This window comes from Phacochoerus africanus, chromosome 9 (assembly GCF_016906955.1).
Source record: "Phacochoerus africanus isolate WHEZ1 chromosome 9, ROS_Pafr_v1, whole genome shotgun sequence".
In the NCBI taxonomy this organism is placed as follows: Eukaryota; Metazoa; Chordata; class Mammalia; order Artiodactyla; family Suidae; genus Phacochoerus; species Phacochoerus africanus.
The window spans coordinates 34,429,046-34,444,621 of record NC_062552.1 but is presented as its reverse complement, the minus strand read 5'-3'; the positions used below and the strand labels follow the sequence as shown (position 1 = coordinate 34,444,621).

At 55.5% G+C, this 15,576-nt stretch overlaps 1 protein-coding gene across 1 annotated transcript in view; it reads left to right on the top strand.

Annotated features, from left to right (window-relative positions):
• Positions 1 to 13,285, top strand: part of MDGA1 (MAM domain containing glycosylphosphatidylinositol anchor 1) — a 60,359-nt gene extending 47,074 nt beyond the window's left edge. Inside the window, exons 8-17 of the mRNA XM_047796118.1 lie at positions 965 to 1,261; positions 2,079 to 2,363; positions 3,959 to 4,110; positions 4,953 to 5,130; positions 5,362 to 5,385; positions 6,415 to 6,567; positions 6,964 to 7,098; positions 11,801 to 11,931; positions 12,118 to 12,226; positions 12,932 to 13,285. Of these exons, the coding sequence (XP_047652074.1) occupies positions 965 to 1,261; positions 2,079 to 2,363; positions 3,959 to 4,110; positions 4,953 to 5,130; positions 5,362 to 5,385; positions 6,415 to 6,567; positions 6,964 to 7,098; positions 11,801 to 11,931; positions 12,118 to 12,226; positions 12,932 to 13,023 (1,556 nt within the window). The 3' untranslated portion in view covers positions 13,024 to 13,285. The remainder of the gene's footprint in view (positions 1 to 964; positions 1,262 to 2,078; positions 2,364 to 3,958; positions 4,111 to 4,952; positions 5,131 to 5,361; positions 5,386 to 6,414; positions 6,568 to 6,963; positions 7,099 to 11,800; positions 11,932 to 12,117; positions 12,227 to 12,931) is intronic.
• The last annotated feature ends 2,291 nt before the right edge of the window (positions 13,286 to 15,576 follow it).

The following is a 15,576-nucleotide window of genomic DNA, read 5'->3' as shown; positions in this document are numbered from 1 at the left end:
CACCTGGTCCACCATGGCACTGCCAGCTGCAGCCATCAATCTGCATTCCAGCCTGCAGGAAGGTGGAAAAGAAGAGAGGCACCGCCTCTCCCTTTAAAGACCCATACCTCTTTGGCCAGAATATAGTCACATGGCCACGGCTAGCCATAAAGCAGTCTGGAAATACAGTCTTTATTCTGGCTGTGTGCCCTGCTAAAGCCCAGATATTCTATCACCTGGGAAGAAAGGTCAACGATGTTGAGGGAAAGGCTATCAAGGTGTGATAATATTCCAGAAAGAGGAGTTCCCGTCGTGGCTCAGTGGTTAACAAATCCAACGAGGAACCACGAGGTTGCAGGTTTGATCCCTGGCATTGCTCAGTGGGTTGAGGATCCTGCGTTGCTGTGAGCTGTGGTGTGGGTCGCAGACGTGGCTCAGATCCCAAGTTGCTGTGGCTCTGGTGTAGGCCATTGGCTATAGCTCCGATTTGACCCCTAGCCTGGGAACCTCCACATGACCCGGGAGCGGCCCTAGAAAATGGAAAAAAGACAAAAACAAAAAAACAAAACAAAAAAAAACACTCCAGAAAGAGAAGATGTAGGCTTTAACTAGAGTAGGGCCAGTGGGCAGAAGAGGGAGGACTAGAGGAGAAGATATTTAGAACTATTTAAAAAGTGGAACCCCCCACAAATAAAGATGGGAGTCCCCCAAACTTAGTAATGTTGGGATAAGGGGATAGAAAATTTGCCCTGGTGGACTTCACTCTTTCTGAGTTGGGAGACCTCGAGGTGTAGACTCAGGAAGGGTTGAGGATTTGGGGAGGGGAGTTTTGCTTTGGAGACACTTGGGGATCTGTGGACTCTCTGAGACGAGGAAGGGAGGCTCCTGGGGGGAGAGGGAGGGATCAGAAGCCCCAGAGCAGAGGCGGGTCGTGGCGAGGGGTGGGTAGCTCTAACCTGGCTCCTACCTCTCCCCTGCCCCGTAGTGCCACCCACCATCAGCGTGCCCAAGGGCAGAGCGGTGGTGACTGTGCGCGAGGGCTCGCCGGCCGAGCTGCAGTGCGAGGTTCGAGGCAAGCCGCGGCCGCCCGTGCTGTGGTCCCGCGTGGACAAGGAGGCTGCATTGCTGCCCTCCGGGCTGCCCCTGGAGGAGACCTCGGACGGGAAGCTGCGGCTGGAGCGCGTGAGCCGAGACATGAGTGGGACCTACCGCTGCCAGACAGCTCGCTATAATGGTTTCAACGTGCGCCCCCGCGAGGCCCAGGTGCAGCTGAACGTGCAGTGTGAGTCCCACCGCCCCAGCCGACCACCCCCCGAGCTGTCCCTCCGGATTCCAGTCTGGCCTGCCGCCTCTTCCGCCCTTCACCCACCCCGTCCAACCAAACCCCTCTGCTTACTGCTGATACCCCTAAACCCTCCTTGACCCCCGCGCTCTAAGACGTGGAGGTCCATGACCCTTGCTGCACTTGTACCCCGTCTTCGTTCCCAAGGACCCAGTGAGCAAAGAAATAACTGATTTTAACAAATGGAAATGGGAGTTGGAAGGTGGAAGGACCCTCAAGGGAACGATCTGATAGCATAATGACGGGAGTTAATTCACCACGCGCCAAGCACTAGTCTAAGAGCGTGTTAACGCACCAACTCATCTAGCCCTCCACAGCCCTGTGGGTAGATTCTGTTACTACTACGTTTTTTACAAATAGGGAGGCTGAGTCACACAGATGTTAAGTAACTTGCTTAAGATCACAGCTAGTTGGAGGTAGAGCTGGGATCTGAACCTAAGCCATGTAGCTTTGGGGGTTCTTGCTCTAAATCCCGACATTATGCTGCTTTTCATTATCTGGATGCTGAGGGGACCATTTTGAGGCCAGGGCAGGAGGTTATGGCAGGGAAGGAGTAGGTATCTGCAGATTGGAGAGGTATGAGCATGGCTATTGTGTGAGTATGTTGCCAATGTGTATCCGCCCAGAGACCCTTCCGGGCTGGGGGGAGAAAGGGCGGCGCGGGAGTAAGGCCCACTGCATCGGTTTCCCATGGGGCCGCTCCTCAAACACCACTCGATGGGGAGAGGCCCCGCTGACCGCCGCCCCCGCCCCCTAGTCCCGCCAGAGGTGGAGCCCGGTTCCCAGGATGTGCGCCAGGCGCTGGGCCGGCCAGTGCTCCTGCGCTGCTCGCTGCTTCGAGGCAGCCCTCAGCGCATCGCCTCGGCTGTATGGCGCTTCAAAGGGCAGCTGTTGCCTCCGCCGCCTGCCATTCCCATCGCCGCCGAGGCCCCCGACCACTCCGAGCTGCGCCTCGACGCGGTCACCCGCGACAGCAGTGGCAGCTACGAGTGCAGCGTCTCCAACGACGTGGGCTCTGCTGTCTGCCTGTTCCAGGTCTCGGGTGAGCGTCGCGTCGGTCCTGACCCATCTAGCCCCGCCCACCCGGGGCCAGGCTCCGCCCCAACTCCAGCCCTGCCCCTTTCCGGCCCACCTGCGCCAAGGTTAGGCCCCTGCCTTTCCTGAACCCGCCCATGCCAGTTCTGAACCCCGCCCATGCCTCTGGGATCTAACCAGGACCTCCTCTTACAGCCCTGACCCCCCCCCCCCCCCGCCCACTCTAGGTCTAGGTTCTCGCTTTTCAAGGCCCGCCTAGATCTGACCTAAGCTTCACCTGTTTTAGCTCAGCCTAATTCCCGGCCTCTGACAGCCCCGCCTGGGTCAAGCCTTCCCAAGGCCTAGGCTTTACCGGCTCTAGCCCTAGGAGCACCACACTTACGCCCCGCCTACAGGGGGCATAGGCTCCACCCCTTCCAGCCATATCCAATCCCAGCTCTCTGTTTCCACCTGCTCCAGAGTCGGGCTTTCCCTGCAGCTGGGTCCACATCAGGTTTGACCCGCCACCTCGAGCTCTAGCTCAGCCGTCACATTCAAGCCTCTCCTCTTTCATCCTTGGCCTTTGAGGCTGCAGATAGGGAATCTTCTCTTTTCCCTGCAGGCCAGTTTGAGGGGCCTGAGCTGTAGTTTAGAGGAGGGAAGGCCCCCTCAACAGCTTCTTTGGATCAGCGTGGGTGACATCGGTCAAGCCAGCACACATTTCCTGAGTTGTTGCACTAGAGATTCAGGCCTCTCCATGCCCAGAAATCCCTTTCAACCCCATCTCTTCAAGTCATTTCAATGGGCTCTTTAGGGCTGGAGACGGGTGTGGGTGGGTCAGAAGGGAGTGGAGGTCGTGGTGAGGGCGGAGGGGGACGGAAGGGGGCTGATGGGGTTACCAACGTACCCCCCTCTCTTCCTTCCTTGGGGAGAGCCGGTTCCCTGTCAGCTAGTGGCAGCACTCCAGAGGGGAGCTCCAGGTGTGCCTGTCCCCCATTTCACCACACCCCAGCGGCCCCAGCTGACTGGGTGCCTCTTTAGCTCTTGTTTGGATCTCCTCACTCAACAGTGCGGGGCTGGGACCACAGGCCCCTGGCCACCTCCCCAGCCCCTCCGCACCCCACCCAGCCCTGCCAGCCAGAGGCCCCTGTGACATTTCCCACCTCCTTCCCCTCTCCCCTGTTCTCCCACACTTTCCCTGTATCCCCACTTCTGGCCCCCCTCTCTCTCCTCTTCTTTCTGCCTCAATATCCTTGACTCTTCTTGGTCTCCTCACCCCAATGCTCCTTCCCTGCGTCTTTTCTAATATCCCTTCTCCGTGTCCTCCCAAATTTCTCTTTTCTGTCTTTTCCTTGGCCTTTCTGCTCATTCTCACCAAACCACCTCTGGAATTCCCAATCTCCCTTTCCTCCACCTCCCACCTTCCCTCCTGTCCCACCCTCATTCCCCCCAATCTCCTCTCCCACCATCTCCTCTCCTCACGATATTCCTTCTTTTTGTCTCCCCCACCCTCCCACTGTTCCACCCATCCCCTTCTGTCTCCCTGTCCCTTGCCTCCTCTCTCTATGTCTCTCCCCATCCCCCACGCTTCACGGCCCCATGCCCCCCTCCCCGCCCTCTCAGCCAAAGCCTACAGCCCGGAGTTTTACTTCGACACCCCCAACCCCACCCGCAGCCACAAGCTGTCTAAGAATTACTCGTACGTGCTGCAGTGGACCCAGAGGGAGCCCGATGCTGTTGATCCTGTGCTCAACTACAGACTCAGTGTCCGCCAGGTGGGCCAAGGGGGACAGGGGCCCTGGTGCAGGCTGGCCCTGGGAATGCTCATCAAGCCAGGGGAAGGGGTTGGAGATGCATTGACCCTCCTGTGGATTCCTCTTCAGAGCCAGAGAGAAAGTGTTCTGGACAGAGCAGCAGGAGCTGGGAGGCTCTAGGGACCTGTCCCTTCTGGACCCATGCTCCAGGCACGGCCCTGAGAACTGGGCAAGGGTCTGCTGGGTTCATGTAGGGGAAGCGGGGCAGAGCCAATTCTCACAAAACACAGGATCTGTTCTTACATCAGCAGCTTAAAGCATGAGCTTAAGTCTCATGCACAGGGTCTCTCGAGTGCAAGGCCAGAGCCACTGTGCTGGTCTCATGTCCAGTCTAATTCCATGTGGTTCTGCCCAGCCCAAGGGGTTGTTGGGTGGAGGGTAAGAATGTGACTCTGGGGCAGACTGCCTGAGCTGAAATTCAGTTCTGTATCATCTTGGGCAAGCTACATCTCTTTGGCCTCAGTTTCCTCATCTGTAAAATGGAGGTAATTACAATATTCCCCCTGTTAGGATCCTTATTTTAAAGATTAAATGAATCAGTAAATGCAAAGCAGTTATGACAGTGCCTGGCACACATTCGTGTTTCAGGATATGTTGCTGTCACTTATTAAGACAGTCCTGGGCGGTAGGCATGGAGCAGGGAGATTGCACTTTCTTATAGATGAGGAAACTGAGGGCATGGTGCCTTGTCCTTTGCTGTTTCTGCTCTCCATTGCTGCCCCCCAGCATCACACGAGGGCCCATCTGGTGCTTGGGTGGAGGGCGTGGCCTGCTGGGCATCTGGGAACTCCCTGTTTCTACAGTTGAATCAGCACAACGCCATGGTGAAGGCCATCCCGGTGCGGCGTGTGGAGAAGGGGCAGCTGCTGGAGTACATCCTGACCGACCTCCGTGTGCCCCACAGCTACGAGGTCCGCCTCACGCCCTACACCACTTTTGGGGCCGGAGATATGGCCTCCCGTATCATCCACTACACGGAGCGTAGGTGGTGGTGGCGGTGGTGTTGGGGAGGGTGGGCCCATCTCATACCCAGGGGACCCCTCCCCACTCCCCGCATAGTTCCTGAGCTTGGGGTTCCCCAACGTGCAGTGTCCTGCTCTATCATTGCACGCCAGACACCTCTGGCCCCCAGTCCACCTGTCCCCTGGTCCTAAGCCCAGGCACCCTCGGCACCTTGATTCTGACTTGGTTTTCCTGCTTTTGCCTTTTCAGCCGTCAACTCTCCCAACCTGTCAGGTGAGACACCCCTGCCCACTTCCCTTTCCTTTTAAGGACACACCGGTCCCCCTGGTGGGAGGAACAGACCCAGAGATACTCAGAGAGAAAAGAGAGTGGAGGCTGGCAATTTGCAGGAGAAGCAGAAATGAGTAGGGCTGGTCTTGGAGACTTTTGCATCTGGGATTTCTTCTGGGGCCCACAGGCTTGAAGAGAAGGTAGAGGTGGGGGACACTTCTCACCCAGGGCCTTTTGTCCGCACTCGGCACCATTCACTGTCCCCAGAAGAAGAATGGAAAGACCAGGCTAATCCACATTCTCTGTTCCCTGGAACAGGGGTCCATAATCTGGGATCCGTGGACCACCCCCAAAGGATCGAGGGTGGGGAGTCCATGAAACTGGAACCTGGAAGGGCACACAGTTAATTCTTTATCCCCCTAACTTCTAGCAGAAATTTACCATTTCTTTCAATGATGAACGTAGGCAACAAACCGCATGTCCTTCAAAGATGAGTGTAGGCCTGAGGCGTAATCACTACCTGTGACTTTGTCATCAGTGGAAATCCGATGTTGTCCCATCACCTAAAGTTGTGCTGCTGTCTCTAAATATCATTTCCATTTATTAGTACTTCAAAACTACAATAGTTAGACTTAACCCTAGATCTTGTAATTTAATTAGATAATAAAGGAGCCCATTATATCACAAATTTGTTTTTTAAATATTTTGACATCTGTGTTGTTTCTCTATAATTGATTTCCTTTGTAATCCTCTTTTCATCTTATACATGTAAATAATTTTTATGAAATGGGGTCCTTAATTTCACTAGACGCCAGAAGGGTTTGTGGCACAAAAAAGGTTAAGCAGTTCTATTCCAGGAACAAGTTTCCCAGGGGTCCCATTGCCTAGTTTCTGAAGCCCTGGAATCCTGGGCCCACTGCCTGTATGCTTGGGAGCTGGTTGAGGGGTGGCCGGGAGGGAATGTTGGACTAGGGGACCCGAGGAGGCTGACCCTCTTTGTCTCCCTCCCTTTCTACCCTGCCCTGAATGCAGACAACACTTGCCACTTTGAGGATGAGAAGATCTGTGGCTACACCCAGGACCTGACAGACAACTTTGACTGGACCCGGCAGAACGCCCTCACCCAGAACCCCAAGCGCTCCCCCAACACGGGTCCCCCCACTGACATAAGTGGCACCCCTGAGGGTGAGGACATAGCCCGCCTCTAGGAATAAAGAACAGCTTCATGGAGGGGTCTAGTTGTGGGGAGCCCCAATTTGTGGGGGAGACACAGCCCCGCCCTGAGGGAACCCCAATCTGAGGAGGAGACACAGCCCTGTCCTAAGGGAGCTCCATCTGAGGGGAGAGCGACTGCTCTGTCCTGATAGAGGATTAGGAAAAAGAAAAACTGTAGCAGAGCTAAGAATCCATGAATGCTGGCCCCGGCTCCTGTGCTCTGCTGTGAGCAGGGATGACAGGGTGGGATACTATGAGCCATGTGGGATTCAGACAGCTGATACTGAGGCAGAAAAGGAATTAGGTGGAAAGAGGCCTGGGAGGGGTGAGGAGGAGGCTGTTGGCACCTCTTCACCTTCGTTGCAGGCTACTACATGTTCATTGAGACATCAAGGCCTCGGGAGTTGGGGGACCGTGCGAGGTTGGTGAGTCCCCTGTACAACGCCAGTGCCAAGTTCTACTGCGTCTCCTTCTTTTACCACATGTACGGGAAACACATTGGTGAGTTGAGGGACCAGGTAATCTGCCCAAGCGTGTGCTGGGTCTGGGCGGGGAGGGGCCCATAGGACACGGGCACTGGCCCCCATAAGGCCTGGGCTTCCCAGCTTGGCTGAATCACAGATCCTTGAAGGGAGCGTGAGCAGAATCTGGTCAAGGGGGCAGTCCAGAGCCAGCTTGACTGAGGTTCTGAGATGATGGAGTCTTCCTGAGCCTGCAAAGAAAATGGCTCCAACAGGATGAGGTGGAAGTCGTTGTGGGGTTGGAAAAATAAGCTAAGAGGTTACATGTATGGTGCCTGCCAGGTGACGTCCTAGGAGCTCTGCATCTGGGGTCTCATCAGCCCTCGCAGTCACCACGTGAGGGAGGCATTACCTTATAGACCAGAGAGGTTAAGCATTTGCTCAAGACCTCACAGCAACCCAAGTCTGTCTGATTCTCTCAAGCCCTAAACACAGGGTTGGAAGGGCACTGCTTTGTGAGAGTGAGAGGAAGTACAACTTCCTAAGCATGACCTTGAACCTGAGGAGTACCTTCTGGGGAGAGAGGGCACTGGCAGGAGTGTCACATTAGTCTGTGAACTCATCAGTTCAGCCATTGCTTCTAGAGCTCCTGCTCTGTGCCCGGCATCAGGTGTTGCAGTGAACAGGATGGACAAATGCCTCATCCTCCTGGCACCGACCATCAAGTAGGAGAGACAGACATTAAATAACGAATTGCACCAGAAAGGGTTTAGTGGCCCCTGTGATGTGTGTCTGCAGCAGAAGGACAGTGCCCAAGACAGCTGCCGACAGGGAGACTTGACTGACTTTGGGGACCAGGTTATGAAAGACTCTACTGAGGAAGTGACATTTTTAATTTTATTATTTCTTTGTTTGTTAGTTTGTTTACATATTTATGGGAAAGGCAATGTATTTTGCCTTTTTTTTTTTTTCTTTTCTAGGGCCGCACCCATGGCATATGGAGGTTCCCAGGCTAGGGGTCTAATTGAAGCTGTGGTCACCGGCCTATGCCAGAGCCACAGCACCGCGGGATCCGAGCCTCATCTGCAACCTACACCACAGCTCATGGCAACGCCAGATCCTTAACCCACTGAGCAAGGGCAGGGATCGAACCCGCAACCTCATGGTTCCTAGTCGGATTCGTTAACCATTGAGCCACGACGGGAACGCCATGCAATGCATTTTGCATTTACCCTGAGATAACCTCTAACCCCAACACTCTGGGAAAGCCCTTGTTCAGTCCTGATGACTGTCACAGAAGGTTCTTCATCGGGCACTCGAAAGTTGAGAATAGATAGGAATTGATGGAGACTTTCCCTCAGGAGTCAAATAGGAGAGAAGATGTGAATTCCAGTAACGGCCACATAGAACAGGGAGTGGTCTGGGAGTGGGGAACTGTAGCTTAAGGACTCAGAGTTCACAGGAAGCATGGAGGGGCCCCAACTCAAGCCTGGGAAGACTTCCTGGAGGAGGTGACTTTTCAGAGAGGCCTTGAAGCATGAGAAGCATTTGACCCAGGGAACATAGTCGGGAGAGCATCACAAGCAGTCAAAGTGGCCCAGGGCCCCCAGAGTCTGGGAAGCTGGACTACATCTAGGCTGCAGCATGTAGCTCGGTGTGTCTTCGGAGGTGACAAGGAAGATAGGGGAGAAGGTCATGAGCAGGCACCCTTAAGGCCCTGGCTGGCCCTGCGACAGGCTGTCAGGAAGCAGGGAGACCTTAGAGATGGAGGGGTGATCAGGGAAGGGGCAGAGATATAATTTTTGTTTGAGCAGTGGAAAGGTGGGGGTTTCCCCGTTAGGGTCCATGGAGCAGGGCGGTGGAGGCAAAGGTAAAGTTTCAGGGATTGATGCAAAAAGTGGGGGGATAGGAACAGGGGTAAGAGCTCCAGGAAGGGGAAGAGAGGGAGGGCACCTCGGGGCTGGGGGCAAGCCCAAAAGGCAATGGAGCTTGGGCCCTGCCTAAGCCAGTGTGGCGACTCCCTGCCCACTGGGTGCCAGTTGCAGTCTGCTCCGGGCCCCATCTGCTGGGAAGGGTCCCCCACATGCCTTGAGTCTTTGGTGTGCTTCTCCCCTGGGCCTGGGTCTGCTGCTGGGGGGGCTGGGTGTTTCTTGTTGCCCTGGTCCCTTCTCTCCCCTCCCCTCCCCTCCCTGGCAGCTCTGGGCACCAGCTGTCCCCAGACCTTGTGATTCACTGGCTCTCCCTGGTCCAGGCCAACTCCTTTTATCTCAGGCAGGTAACATTTGGTTGCTCTCCCCAAGCAGGGGTCTGTCTATCTGGTGTCACAGATGGTGTGGCTTTGTCTGGGGCAGCTCCATGGAAATGCCAGCCACCAGGTGCCATCTAAGATTGATTCCCCTTCCGTCCGAGCCAGGTTTTTCCTGTCACAGGGGGCTCGAGGTGGGCTGGAAGAACAGACGAGGAGGCATGAGATTGCCTGGGTGCCCTTAGTTGCGGCTTGTTCCCCTCCTTCTCTTCCATTGCCCCTCAGGACCTCTGCAATTCTAGGCCCCTGGGTCTGTGGGCAAAGGGTCTCAGCATCTCTAGGCTAATACCTTCAAAATTTCACATTTTACCACAGCTATGTAGTACATACGCTAATACCTTTTTTTTCTTTTTAGGGCCACAGGTGCAGCATATGGAGGTTCCCAGCCCAGGGGTCAAATCGGACCTGCAGCTGCCAGCCTACACCACAGCTCAGGGCAATCCTTAACCCACCGAGCAGGGCCAGGGATTGAACCTGCATCCTCATGTATACTAGTCAAGTTCATTTCCACTGAGGACAATGGGAAGGTCCCATATACTAATATCTTTCTTTTTTTTTTTTTTTTTTTGCTTTTCAGGGCCACACCCCTGGCATATGGAGATTCCCAGGCTAGGAGTCAAATTGGAGCTATAGGCACTTGCCTACACCACAGCCACAGCAACGTGGGATCTGAGCCTCGTCTGCAACCGACACCACAGCTCACAGCAACGCCAGATGCCTAACCCACTGAGAGAGGCCAGGGGTCAAACCCACAACCTCATGGATGCTCGTTGGGTTCCCTAACCACTGAGCCACAAGAGGAACTCCCTAGTATCTTTTTTTTTTTTTTTTTGTCTTTTGTCCTTTTCTAGGGCCACACCCATGGCATATGGAGGTTCCCAAGCTAGGGGTCTAATCGGATCTATAGCTGCCGGCCTATGCCAGAACCACAGCAATGCCAGATCCTGAGCTGTGTCTATAACCTACAGTTCACGGCAATGCCGAATTCTTAACCCACTGAGCAAGGCCAGGGATCAAACCTGGAATCTCATGGTTCCTAGTTGGATTTGATTCTGCTGCACCACACACAATGGGAACTCCCCTAGTATCTTTTAAAAAATCAACTTTCTCTTTTTTTCTTAGCTTTGTCTTAAGCATCAGTATTATAGAAATCATGGGTGTGCATACCTTTATTCTTAAAACATAAGTATTGGAGTTCCTGTTGTGGCTCAGTGAGTTAAGAACCTTACTAGTATCCATGAAGATACAGGTTTGATCCCTGTCTTCGGTCAGTGGATTAAGGATCCTGCATTGCTGTGGCTGTGGTGTAGGCCAGCAGCTGCAGCTCTGATTTGACCCCTGACCCAGAAGCTTCCATATGCTGCAGGTGTAGCCCTAAAAAAAAATAAATAACCTGACATAGTGTCTGTGAGGAATCAGGTTTGATCCCTGGCCTCACTCGGTAGGTCAAGGATCCAGTGTTGCTGCATGCTGCGTCATAGGTTGCAGATGCATCTTGGGAATTTCCAAATGCAGCAGGTGTGGTTGTTAAAAAAATAAAGTATTAACTTTTTACTGAGATATAATTTAAATTATATTAGTTTCATATGTTCAACATAATGATTCGACCTTTGTATATGTGGCAAAATGATCACCATAATAAATCTAGCTGGAATTCCGGTCATGGTGCAGCAGAAATGAACCAACTAGGAACCATGCCAGTATAGGCCAACAGCTGCAGCTCCAGTTGGACCACTAGCCTGGGAATCTCCATATGCTGTGGGTGTAGCCCTAAAAAGCAAAAAAAAAAAAAAAAAAAAAAAAAGCAAAAAACTAGCTAGCATCCATCACCAGAATGGATGTTTATGAGAATTTTTTGGTTTATTCTCTTAGCAGCTTTCAACTATGCAGCGTGGTATTACTAACTATGGTCACCGTGCTGCACATGACATCCATCCTCAGGACTTATTTATTTTATAACTGGATGTTTGTACCTTTTGCCTCTCATCACTCATTTTGCCCATCTGCCACCCTCCAAGTTCTAAAATTGTAACGTCCCTTCCTGTGCCTCCAAAAGCCATCCCTCATCACCAAGTGTGTGCATTGCATGCTTTGGGAGTCCCATTATGTGTCCAGACATGGGCCCCACTGCCGTGCGCGCGCGCGCGTGTGTGTGTGTGTGTGTGTTGGGGTAGGGAGATTAGCTGATTAAGAAGGATGGGAAGAGATAAAAGAAAATTTGCAAATTGTTCTGATGAATAGAAGCCCTGCTGCTGTCCCCTCTCTTTCCCATGCTGTGGTCCCCTCAGGCATAACAGGACACTGAACCCGTCTGCGATGGGGAGAAGGCCCCGTCCACCGGGGACAGCGCTGTGGGCAGCAGTAGGGAGTCAGGCCTGGTGAAGGGGGAACGGTGAGGGCGCCCTCTCACTGCCCCCTCTCCTTGCACCCACCACAGGCTCCCTCAACCTCCTGGTGCGGTCCCGGAACAAAGGGGCCCTGGACACACATGCTTGGTCCCTCAGTGGCAATAAGGGCAACGTGTGGCAGCAGGCGCATGTGCCCATTAACCCCAGCGGGCCCTTCCAGGTGAGTCTACCAAGTCCAGTGCCCCTCCCAGCTCTGCCAGTGCTGGGCCCGGTACTTGCTCCTGGGAGCTGAGGAGGAGAGCATGCAGGGGTGGAGGGCCCTCCGGGCAGACAGGGACTAGGAGATAGGGGCCTCCAGTGCAGAACCTCCCTCATCCCTGCTCCTTCCTCTCTGACCCCACCCCAGATTATTTTTGAGGGGGTTCGAGGCTCGGGCTACTTGGGGGACATCGCCATAGATGACGTCACACTGAAGAAGGGAGAGTGTCCCAGGAAGCAGATGGATCCCAATAAAGGTGCAGGATGGGAAGAGAGTTGGGGGCACTGAGTCGGGGAGGAGCTGGGTGGGTGGGCACCTGTGTCAGGGGAGGTGCTGGTGTCCGAATGGGGTTTCAGAGTGGCTGGGTGCTGGTGGGGTCCTATGTCGGTGACTGTGGGGACAGACGCCGGTGTGCTTGGTACCCACACCCTGGCTCAGGCTCTGGGCCACATGGAGCACAGTGAGGGGGACAATAAGTTGTTCACAGTGGCAGCGTCTGTGTCTGGATAGGTCTGTGTGTGTGTGGTGGGTGGGGGTCAAGGTATGAACGTGAACCCTTCCCCTCCCCCACTGGGGGCCGGGTGATTCTCATAGGAGCAGCTTGTGGTGCCCGTGTGCTCACGTACCAGGCCAGGTTCAAGCCGCTGTGTGTGCACCGTCCCCTTTGTTCCTCGTGACAGCCCTCTGGGATGGCCTTTACTATTAGACTCATCTTACAAATGAGGAAGCTGAGGCACTGAGCCAATTGTTCTGTGTCTGAGTGACCCGTGGGGCCGGGATTGGGGCCGAGCAGGTGGAGTAAACCGGTGTGACTGTGGCCACCGAGGGTGGTGGCCATCTCCAGGCCCCCCAGGGAGAGGGGGCAGGGGAACGACCCTCCCATGTCTGCCTGCCTGCACCTCCCTGGCCCCGCCCAGCTGACGGAAGCCCCGGCCCGACTCCCTTCTCTCTCCTGTCACAGTGGTGGTGATGCCGGGCAGTGGAGCCCCCTGCCAGCCCTGCCCGCAACTCTGGGGGTCCATGGCCATCTTCCTCTTGGTGTGGCAAAGATGATGAGAGCTTCCTGGCTCCCCGCCCCGCCCCCGGCACACCAAAGTGTCCGCATCGTACCAAAGACTGACCCCCCGCCAGCCGGGGTGCCAAGGGGCAGGGTTGCCTGCCAGGGAGGGGGCCTGAATTGGCTGCGAGGACGTGCAGATCACAAGGACAGAGGCCCCGCACCGAGGCCCCGGAGGCGGTCGTTCGACACATGCGCACACACTCACACACCCACACTCACACACAGAGATATATTAAAGCACAAGTTTCTATCCGACCTGCCAGCACCTTCTTTACTGCAGAGACAGGGGACTCGCCTGAATGGCATCTGCCACCCCAGGGACCTCGGCGCCATGTAGGCCTTGTCCTGGCTGCACCGGTGGTGTGTTTCTGACCCTCCTCTGTCCCTGACTCAAGCCTGAGCTCAGCCCAGCGGCTTTACCAGGAAGAGCCAGAAGGGGAGCAGACACGGGAGCCCTGCCCTTGGCTGGACTCTGGGACTCCCTGGGATGGGGGAGGCCAGGGTCAGAGGGCGCCTGACTCTGTGAACTCTGTGGCTGTCCCCCGCAGGGGACAAGGGAGATGAGGCACCAGCTGCACGCAACTCTGTGCCCAGAGTGAAGCCAGAAGCTGGAGGGCCCAGCTTCACTCAGATCCCTTGAACCATCCCTGGGATGTCATATTCCCCCCTCACTGTGCCCCCTTCAAAGGGACCCGGTGCAGGGTCTTGCGCCTGGGCAGTGTGAAGACTGACCCCGTCCCCCCCTGCCCATCCCACTGTGCCCCACCCTACAAGCTGCTGGATTCCTGAGAGCACAGTCCCCACCCTGGCTGGCCCAACCTCAGCCCCCAGCTGCATCTCTGAGGAGCCAAGGGGCCAAGGGGGGTGGCCAGGCCATTTTCTGGGGTGAGGCTTGACTTGGAGAGGAGCAGAGAAGTGCTGCTTTTGTGATTTCCTGCCCCCCTGTTGGTCTTTGACTTTAGGAGTAGAGCAGAGCCTCGCCGTGACAGGGCGTTCTGCGTGGGGCTTCGGGGGCTGCCCTGTCCTCCACCGCAAAGTGCTAACTAGTTGGCTCTTCCCGCCCACACCAAGGCTCATGGAACGAGGATGGGTGTGTAGAGCTGAGGGTGGCGTGGGGGGCAGTGGCTGGTCACCATGCTCCCTGGGAGCTGAGCCATGTGGCCCAAGCAGGGAGAGAAGGGGCTCTGTGCCCTTGGGTCCTGGATTGGGAGCCCGCGACAGGCATGACAGGACCTAGACCTCCTCCTCGCCATCACCCCTGAGCTCCTTCCCCGCTGTCCACAGGGGAGAGGGGGCCCAGCCCCTTCCAGGATGAGTCGTCACATGTGTGTGCAGGTGGCCATGTGTCTGTGCGTGTGTGTATGTGTGAGCATATGTGTGGCCCAACTATTGCCTGCGTACATCTCTGGCAGGAGTGTGTGCAAATATGCCTCTGCGTGTGCAGTTATACATACGTGGGGCACTCTGTGAGTGCCTGTGGTCAGCGTGTGTGCCCGTCCTCCCAAGTGACATGAATGACTGTGCAGTGCCAGCAAGTTTACCGCTTCAGCCTGGTTCTCTAGTCTCAAGCCACCCTCCACCACCTGAATTTCACCCTTATGGGTGAGCTTACAGAGGACCCTGTGGAAAGGCCAGCACCTTTGGTGGGAGTGTCACAAGGCTCCTCCTGGAGCATCTGATGGGGACAGCTGCAGAGAAGAGCCAGCACTGCAATGCCAGGAGGCCGGCAGGAAACCAAAGCAAACGCTGCCCATCTCGGCTCTGCCAGGCCTGTGTTATCATCATCACCAACAGCTGGTGGGTGACCAGGCCAGGGCTGGAGGGGGCCGCTTCATACCCGACCAGTGCCGCTGCTGTCCCGGCCCAGCCAAGGCCTCTGTCTGTAATGAGCGGCTCCAGGTTCCCAGTATGGGCTTCCATCTGCAGGTCCTGTTCCTTAACTGCCCCATCTGTGCAGCGTCTGTTTGCCCCAACTAGACTGTGAGCTCCTCCTCTGAGCCTTCCAGCCCTCTCCCTCACCCCTTCCCAACCTCGCACCCAGCGCCAGTGGGCCTGTTAGGGAAATCACTCAGCAGGCCTCACCCAGCAGAATGGATGATGTGGGTCCGCGGTTCCCAGCCAGGCTGCAGAATAGAACTACTAGAGAGTCTTTTCAAGAGCACCAAGGCTTGGGGCCCTCCCTAGGAGTTCCAGTTTAATTGCGCTGGAGCGCAGTCTGGCGTCAGAGGTGTTTAAAGCTCCTCAGGAGAACTGGAGAGCAGGAACCACCAGCCTATCACCTGCCAGGTTTGTCCTCCGTGCCCTCGCTGGGGCGGGCGCTGGGGATCCGGGGTCTCCGAGTGCCCCGTGCCTACTGCCCTGAGATGGCCTTGGAGTACATCCTGTCCCCTGCTTTGGCTGCTCCGTGATGGGGACCCTGTCTCCCTTGTTCACCTCCACATCTGCAGAGCTGGATACAGAAAAGGGACTTGGATGTCAGCTGAACCGAGCCAAGCACTCTCAGCCCCTGAGCTCCTGGTCTGTTTGGAGAGAGGCGACATGGTCAC